The sequence below is a fragment of the Brassica napus genome, chromosome A4, assembly GCF_020379485.1.
Source record: "Brassica napus cultivar Da-Ae chromosome A4, Da-Ae, whole genome shotgun sequence".
Taxonomy (NCBI): Eukaryota; Viridiplantae; Streptophyta; class Magnoliopsida; order Brassicales; family Brassicaceae; genus Brassica; species Brassica napus.
The window spans coordinates 9175316-9184684 of NC_063437.1; the positions used below are offsets into that span (position 1 = coordinate 9175316).

General features: G+C 35.7%; 2 protein-coding genes across 2 annotated transcripts; both read right to left on the reverse strand.

Moving 5' to 3' along the window:
- Window positions 1–899: 899 nt before the first annotated feature.
- LOC125608161 lies at window positions 900–2354 on the reverse strand. The gene has a single exon (XM_048778118.1). It carries the CDS (start codon window positions 2352–2354, stop codon window positions 900–902), a length of 1455 nt encoding a protein of 484 aa, XP_048634075.1.
- A 2616-nt stretch (window positions 2355–4970) lies between these two features.
- Window positions 4971–7451, reverse strand: LOC106449491 (germin-like protein subfamily 1 member 13). The gene is made up of 2 exons (XM_013891246.3): window positions 5703–7451; window positions 4971–5596 (listed from the first exon to the last, which is right to left on the reverse strand). The coding sequence occupies exons 1-2, from the start codon at window positions 5824–5826 to the stop codon at window positions 5052–5054; spliced, it is 669 nt and encodes a 222-aa protein (XP_013746700.1). The 5' UTR covers window positions 5827–7451; the 3' UTR covers window positions 4971–5051.
- Between the last annotated feature and the right edge of the window lie 1918 nt (window positions 7452–9369).

A 9369-nucleotide genomic window follows, 5' to 3' on the forward strand; every position in this document is an offset into this window, starting at 1 on the left:
CTTGTTCAACTCCCGAAGCGGTTGCTTAAGAAGCTTCAGCTTCCTATTGAAAAGGGAGAGTGCTGTCCTGGAGGGGTAGAGAGCTTGAGTCGAGTCCCAGACTCTCTGAACCGTCGGCAAGAAATCCTTGTGCTCAGCCAGAAAGTTGAAAAATTGAAATGGCTTCCTAGCATCATTTGTAACTCCTGCTGTGCGAACCAAGCACCTTGCGTGATCCGATATTCCACCAGCATCAAATTGTGCTGAAGAGAGTGGATAACGACTTAGCCAATTCTGATTAACCAATGCTCTGTCCAACTTCTTTCCAATAGGGTCCGCAACTCGATTGTTCCACCACGTAAACAACGCACCAGTGAAGTGTAAATCCATGACAGAGCAGTCTGTCATTGCTTCCTGGAAATGTCTCATGCCAGACATATCTCTGCGATAATCCAATGCGCGAGAATGCTCTGAAGAGGCCAAAGTTTCGTTGAAGTCTCCTATCAATATCCAGGGGAGGTTCAAATGATCATAAGCAGCTTTTGCTCCTCTCAGCTCTTCCCATAGTCGAATTCGATCCACTGCAGTGTTGTATGCATAGACAGCAGAGCACACAAATTGCTCTCCAGTACTAGGCACCTGGATTGCACACGTGATTACCTGTGCGCTCATATGCAGTTGCGTGACAATAACTTGATCAGACCAGCAGACCCAAATCCTGCCCAAGGGATGGTAGTTGTAGTTCGTGAGGGATTTCCAACCTGGCATGGCAGCACTCATGCACCACTGATGATTAGACTCCTGCACTCTCGTCTCTACTAGGCACCCAAAAGAAGGCTTCTCCACTTGCAACCATGCTTTAAGTGCTCTATGCTTGCGTGGTAAGTTGAATCCACGCATATTCCATGCAAAGAGAGACGTCATAACTTCCTAACGGAAGTTTTTTTTGTTGTCCCTTGCTTACCAGCATATATCAGGTCTTTGGTTCGAACAATCTTCCCCCGCATCTGCTTCTGAGCCGATCCAGGCTTCCTACCTTGGTTTGAAACCTGCACTCCTGAAACTTTCTTTCCATCAACATTAGTCTCTAATATTTCACCCTCCTCAACTTCCTTCCCATTCTCCTCCATAGCATCCTCCTCCTCCTCTACGATACCCTGTAAGGGACTGAAACGTGAAGGAGAAATTACTATAGCCCCTTCCCCACCAGTATCACCCACCTGTTTCATTCCTCGACCATTTTCCCAGGCGCCAACCCCATTGGTGTGAAAAACCTCTGTAGTAGGCTCAGTTAGCTTAATGCCTTCCAGTGCAGCAACGTTATTAGCCACATGCGTAAGCGCTTCCAAATCCTGAATCAGATTCTCAAATACATTCCCTTCCTTAATCACATCTTCCTCCACAGTTACTACCTCGTTTCCCTCCACCACTTCAACACTGTCTCCAGCCTTGTCTCCTCCGTGAGGTATAACAGCAAACAAAGACGCTGCTGTCTCCTCTACCTTCTTATTTAGGATTCTAATCTCCTTACACGAACAGTCCTGACCTTTATAGCCCCACCTGCGACAGACACTACAACGAGGAGGAAGCCAAGGAAAATTAACTTCCACTTCATGCGCAGAGCCAGCATTATCCTTAAAAGAGATTTTCTCCACCAGAGGTTGGTGTAGGTTGACCTCCACAAAAGCTCTGGCCACATCAAGCCTCACACACTTCTCCGTACTTGGGTGAAGTTTCACAAACTGACCGACTGCTCTGGATAAGCACTTCAGTCCCTTGTGAGAGTAAAGGTTGTTTGGGACTCCCTTAAGATCAACCCACAAAGGCATAGCCGAAAGATCTGGAGGATGCAGTGCAGACTCTGGAGTCCAAACATTGACTACCAAAGGGATATCCGCAATGTGCCAATATTTCCTTCGAATCACACGATTCCTCATCTGACTGTTCTCAATGCGAAACAAAACTGTGTTCTTTTCAATGAACTGGACATCGATCTTTGTACCCGCCTTGGGAGCAGACCAGATACGATTGACAGTTGCGTGAATTGAACCCACATGAGGAGCATCTCCAATTAAATAACCCACCACATAGCTTTTCCACAGGAGCTCCGCCTCATCAAAAATCTTTTCGGGAATCTGAAGTGAGGCAACACCATCCACTACATCTACAATGGCTTCTGGTTCGCCTCCTCCCATCTTCTTCTTCGCCCAAGGAGCAGAACGTGGAGATCCATCACTCTGGCGCTTGCCATCGACAGTCGCTGCGCTCCCCTGCTTCGTCATCTCCACAGCCGCAGGCTCAGTAGCTATCCCGGTTGCCCCCAAAGCCTGAATAGACAGCCGCCGTGGCGTCACTATCACTCGCGTCGCCGCCATACGACTAAAAGCATTAAAATAACTTTAAATTAAAAAATGTAAATTTCCTTAAGCATACGACTAAAAGCATTAAAATGACATGTATCAATTCGACTAAAAGCATTATATTTTGAATTTTTAAAATAACTTTAAATTAAAAAATGTAAATTTCCTTAATCATACGACTAAAAGCATTAAAATGACATGTATCAATTCGATGGTTGATATGAAATCTTTCAAAACCATATGGAAGATAAATGTCAAAATAATTCAACTGTGAAAACAATACTGTTCATTTAATGTCCAATCCGATCAACACATCTATACTATTATTTGATAAGTGAATTTGCTGATTTGTTATATTCTCCATGATTTTAAGCTGAGTCAATAACTTTTTCATAAATATTTTTTCATATATAATTAACAGTTTTGAAAACAAGATAATTACAATATTTCATCTATACACAAAAATTTGAAATTATCTTATTTATTATTATATTAAAAAAATTCATAGGTGAGTCAGTGGTTTTAATAAATAATTTTAATAATAATTGTATTAGATAATAAACAGTTTTAAGAAAATGGATAATTATCACCTACACAAATATTTGATATTATATTATTAAAATTATATCAAAAGATTCTTCTCTTATATTTCATGAAAGGATTATTATATCTATATTTTGATATTAAAAAGTTAAATAATTTTGGATTTTGTTGATTTAAAATCATCGGTAGCATATACAGTTTATTATTTTAATCTATACTATTATTTGCGAAGTAAATTTTCAGAATCGAGCTCTCACGTTAAAAGTTATAGTGGTTAATATCGTTTATACCCTTAATAAATAAAATGTATAAATAAATTAAAAAATAAAAACGAAATTTTAATTTATTTGATTATATAATTGATTAACATTAATAATAGTAAGAATTATCCAAAATCTGAAAATATAATTTGAAAAATGGATAATTTCTAGATATATTGTATTGTTATCTGAAAAATCTTTTAGTGAAAAATTAAAAACATAATTATATAACTATATATTAAAATTCTTAATTATAAAATTAATTGAATTATCCAAAATCTAAAAATATAATTAAAAATAATAATTTATATATATATTGTATTGTTATCTCAAAAAGTCTTTTAGTAAAAAGTTAAAAAAACATAAATTAGATAATTAAATATTAATCAAATAAATTTTTTAATTATATAATTAATTTATTTGATTATATAATTGATTAAAATTAATAATAGTAAGAATTATCCAAAATCTGAAAATAAAATTTTAAAAAGAGATAATTTCTATATATATTGTATTTGTTATCTGAAAAAGTCTTTTACTGAAAAGTTAAAAACATAATTATATATCAATATTTTAATCAAATAAAATTATTAATTATATAATTAATTGAATTATCCAAAATCTAAAAAAATAATTAAAAAAGATAAATTCTATATATATATATATTGTATTGTTATCTGAAAAAGTCTTTTACTAAAAAGTTAAAAAAAACATAAATTAGATAATTAAATATTAATCAAATAAATTTTTTAATTCTATAATTAAAATAGAATATTAATTTATTTTAAGATTTATTTTAATATAATGAATATAGTGTACAAAAAACTTTTCAAAAATTTATGAAAATGTTTAAGCTCGCATTGCAGGCAAAACACCTAGTTTATTAGTGTTAAGTTTAATTTTTTTTTTGAAATTGTAAATTTTGCTAATATGTGTTACAACCAACTGGTTACCAGAAAATCTCATGTCTATGTTCTACCAATACAAAGCAGTACACGTTTACGTGTCCAAAAGAAACATACTAAAAAACTTGCAAAGAAAAAAAATGATGAATATTTTAAAACATAAGAGATCACATAAATATTTTCAAAAACAGTGGTACATTTATTTATTTATTGTAAATCATATTTTAAAAATAAAGATAATTCTTATGTATATATATTATGTTGTCATTTTCTATTATAAAAGTTAAAAACTAAGATAAAAACATTTTATAATTAAATATTAATAAACAAAAACATTTATATAAATATATTTTTAAAACATTTGTAATATGTGAATGTTAAAAAATTTGACTCAATAACAAGCATATATATTTTGATGAAAAGCTTTATCATATATAAATATTTTGATGTTTGATTTAAACTTTTCGAGAACATTTGAATTAATAAAATATAAACATTCGTAAGACGATTATATCCGCATATGCGGGCAAAACACCTAGTGATATATTAATTATAGTTTAGTTCCAAAATTTTTAATAAAAATTGATCCGGTCCATCGGAAAGAAATTATATAATAACAACAAAAAATATTGTATATATAAAAATAATGATCAAATATATTAAAAATTTTATCGATAACATATACAAATAAATTCACTCTGCGTAAGGCGCATGTTTTATCCTAATTAGAGTTTTTATACAAGAAAAACGTTAGGGGATTTACACGGTTAGATAACTACAACGTAATAGTTATCATTATCTTAATATTCTATATCCTTATCTCTATAGTGTCTGGATTTGATCTCAGCTATATTTGAGTAGTTATGAATCTCCAAATTAATATTAAATACTGTATCAAACTAGGTGAACAACACCATATTTTATTTTATTAAGTAGTATAACTTTTAATTCGTATTACATTATTGTTTTGAGTGTTACAACGATACACTCTTAATGACTTAAATTCAGTTCTTAAACTTTGCCTCAAGGTCTTTGACAACATTGATATCCAACTGGAACGCTTGAGCAAGAACTTCTGGATTAATCGGAGGGTTTGATCCAAACACAGTATCTGCGATAGTGATGACACCAGCGTTCTGGCTACTTAATCCTGCAAAGGCCACCGCGGGAGTTTTTCCGACGTTCACTTGAAAATGGATCATTCCTATTGGGAACACGAACACATCCCCGGGGTGCAAAATTTTGGCGAATAGACGGTTATTGTCTTGATTGGAAGAGACAAAACCAACATATAATGTTCCCTCGATTAGGACAAGGATCTCAGTGCCACGTGGGTGCGTGTGGGGTGGGTTTTGGCCGTATGGCGCATAGTCTATGCGAACTAAGGATATTCCCATAGTGTTTAGCCCTGGAATTTGATCAACATTCACTGTTGTTACGTTGGATTTGACTTTATTATCAGTGTTGCCAGCCATGTTGAGGCCTGAGTAGAAAAAGTCTTCGGCCTTTGCTTGCTTCGGATCCTTACAGAATTTACCATTTACGAAGACTACACATGGAAACATCAAGTCAAAAGGTATATCCAAATATTTGATTCAATCATAATAAATGAAAAGAGTAAGTAGAGAATTAAGGAAATCAGATTCTATTCGTACCACCATTATTGAGGTTATTAACGGCCACACAGAAGTCTTGGAGAGGACTTGGATCATAAGCATTGCCAAAGGGCATGACCAATGCTAAAGTCATAATAGTGATGATAGACTGAGAAACCTTCATTTCAGACAGAAGGTTATATGCCAATGCGCTTAAAGATTTGTTATTTTGTGTGTTGTTTGTGAAGGATTAATGCTTACTATTTATAGGGCAAGAGAGTATGGCATGTTTGACATGGTCAAGTCAAGTCATTAATATTAATATACATTTGTGTTTCGTATGTGTCAACGTAGCAGTTAAAAAAACAAATAACTTGACCTCTCTCCTCTCTCCCCTCTCTCCCCGACCTTATCTCTTGCAGGCAAAAAAAAGTAAATCTCGTTTCCTCCGGCCCGGACGGCGCGTGGCGGCGCGTACCGGAGACCGGAGGGCTCTCCTTCTAATCTAGGTTTTCTCGCTTTGCTGCCGCTTCTCCAGTCTGCTCCCCTTCGATATGTGCGGCGTCGTGGGCTAGGGTTTGGTGTCGGGGTGTGCTCTGCTGCAGAGGAGTTTCTTCTCCGCTGGCCTCTCCTCTTTATCTGTGATTCCGGCGAGAAGAATGAGCGATTGGAAGTTGTTGCAGTCGGATTTTTGGGTTGTGGTTCAAGATCGATTTTCTCCCTTTAGATCTTGTCTGACTTCTCTCTGTCCGCAAGTGGGAGGGACGGTGTGGCTTCTCTGGTTCGGCGGTGGCTTGCTGTTTCTGGTCAAGGAAGCCATTGGGTTCGAGAGGATGCTCTAGGTTCTCGATGGTTCGTCGAGTCTGGGTCCTTTTCCTTTCGCCGGGGTGTGTGCTGGTGGGTCCTATTACCATGGCGGCGGGTTGTGGGGTTGAGCACGCAGGCGGGTTGGTGCTCGAGCTCAGTGGCCGGCTCGCGTAGGTCTTGCTTGCGGTTTAAAGGGCGGTCGTCTATGCTGCTTCAGTGGCCGTGAGCTTCGACTCCTCACCTTCGGACCTCCTGTTCGTGGTCCCTAATTGTCTCTCCCCAATGTCGCCGGCTTTAGTTTGTTGTGGAAGTCGGGGACTGTTGGGTTGGTTTGAGCCCTGGTTCTACTTCCATCTTTGCGGTCGCAATTGGTGGTTCTAACAGCGCCAATTTCGGTTCGTCGGTTCTCGACGGCTATGGGCGTGTGGTGGTTCTCGTGTCTTTGATCGCCGCATCGAACGCTCGGTCTTCGCTCACATCCCAGCACTTCATAGGTTTGATTGAGCCTCTTGTGGTGGTGTGCGGGGCAGTTGTGTGCAGGTTTGGGCTCTGATTAGGGATAGCAGAGGTGGCGGCCCACTTTGCTCGGTTCGGCGCAGTGTACAGGCCGTTTCCGGGTCTAATAATTGCTCGATTTGGATGTTGTGGGTGAGTTGCACCGCTGCTGTTGCTGATGTTCGTATGGGCATTTCTTTGAGGCGCTCGGCAAGCTGTTTTCGGGTGGGTCATTATCTTTAAGAGCGGATCACCGGGGAGGCCAAAATTACTGGGTTCCGACTCTCGGTTGAACTTGGCTCATCCTTTTGCGGCAAGCTGTTGGTGCGGACTAAGTTGTGTCTTGGGACTGTGGTTGTGGTGGTCGTGTTTGCTTGTCTATCGCTACTCGATCGAGTGTGTGTTTAGGATTTTATTTTTCTTATTCTGCTTCTTGTTATCTATGTATTTCTGTCACAAATTAAAAACTTGGTAATAATATCTTAACATTTTTACCAAAAAAAAAAAAAAAAAAAAAAAAAAAACGTAGCAGTTAAAGCGTTTAACAAGTCTATCTTTAACTGTATATTATTTCTTTACAACAATTATACATTAATTAATAAACTATTTGCATGTCTGTATGTGCACAAAAGACCGCATGTTGGAACTTTGGATAGCAGAAGTAGAATAAGTATACACTTTATTAGGCCTGGGACGGATCGGGTATCCGGACAATTTTAAGATATCTCGATTCGGATTTTTATTCGGTGGATCAATAATTTTACTATCCTTATCCGGATTCGGAGTTCATGGATATTCGGGTGTCGGATATTCTTTTCAAAATTATAATATCCGGTGGATATCCGGATCCAGATCCTTAAAATAAATAAAAAATAATATTAATATATATAAAATATTAACAATAATTAAAAAATAAAAATATATATAATTTTTTTAATTATTTCTATGTATAATATTACAAAATTTACATAAAATTTATATATACTATTATAAAAATAAAAATGTATTTAATAATTAATTTTTATATATAGATATTACTATTTTTGAAATAGTTATTAATAAAATTTACGGATCCGGATATCCAGACTAAACAATCAAGATATCCGGATCCGGATTCGGCTTTGACGGATCCAACATTTTACTATCCAGATCCGGATTCGGCTTTGACGGATCCAACATTTTACTATCCGGATCCAGATTCGGCCTCTTCAGATATCCGAATTTTTGGATCGGATCTGGATCGGATCTCGGATCGAATCTGGATCTCGGATAAAAGTCCCATGCCTACACTTTATAACTGTGAGGATCGTATTTCTGAAAATAAATCGCAATATCGTACATAACTTTTCTATCTCGGTTAAAGAATTGATGAAACGTGATATTAGACAACGGAAACCATGTTGTATTATTAAGTTATTAAGAGCATGATGATTAATAGAGGTTCTTAGGGTGATATTCTTAGCGGAATATAAGAAACCGTCTCTTAATTTTTAAATAAAAAAGCTAAGAACCGGTTTTTAAATATCTAAAAACCGGTTCTTAGTTTTTTTAGTTAAAAGTTAAGAGACGGTTTTTATATTCCATTAAAAATTTTACCCTAATAAACCCCATTAATCATGCTCTAAGTGGTATGAATAAAAGATCCCAAATTTATTAATTATTTCTGTTTGATGGGTTACTATGCTAACCTTATTCAGGGCAGTTGGTAATTCTTTTCTTGGTCCATGTAACAAATACTAAAGATTTGATTAGGTATCCACTATCCATAGATCTTTAATTGTAGGTAGAAAACTGTGTAACTAAATCAATACAGAAAAAGTAATGTTATGTTTAAATATCTAGTTACGTACAAATAAATCAATTGTTAGTCTTCTAGTTTTTGAACTACCACAACAACGACAAAACAACGAACAACTAAACATCTACGAAGGTCTCACAAAAACAATTTGATTGTTTGTTTTGGGGAGCCAACTCCTCTCATGCTCCTATTTCTATAGAGATAATTTTCTATGGACTCATTTGATCTCCTATGCCCCTTTTTCATAATTTTTTTTTTTTGATCACAACCCAAACTTCCAAATCAAATCTCCCCCACGCTTCAAAACTAAACCCCTTGGACAAATATTTAAGTTCTATACTTTCAAATTCGGAAAAAAAAATATTTTAAAATTATTTTTAATCTTATTTTGATGATTTTTGCGAAAATATGAAAAAAAAAAATTTTGATTTTTGAAATATTTTTTTATCAAATTCTATAAATCAAATAAAAAATATTCATGTTTCCAGTTTAATTTTATGATTTTTCATTTGACATATAAAATTAAAATAAAAAATGTGTCCTAGAGAGGAGATGTTTCTGTTTTGGGTTGAATGCTTAAAAACCCTCCCACTCATAAGCTCCAAATTATTTATCTCATCTAGGGGT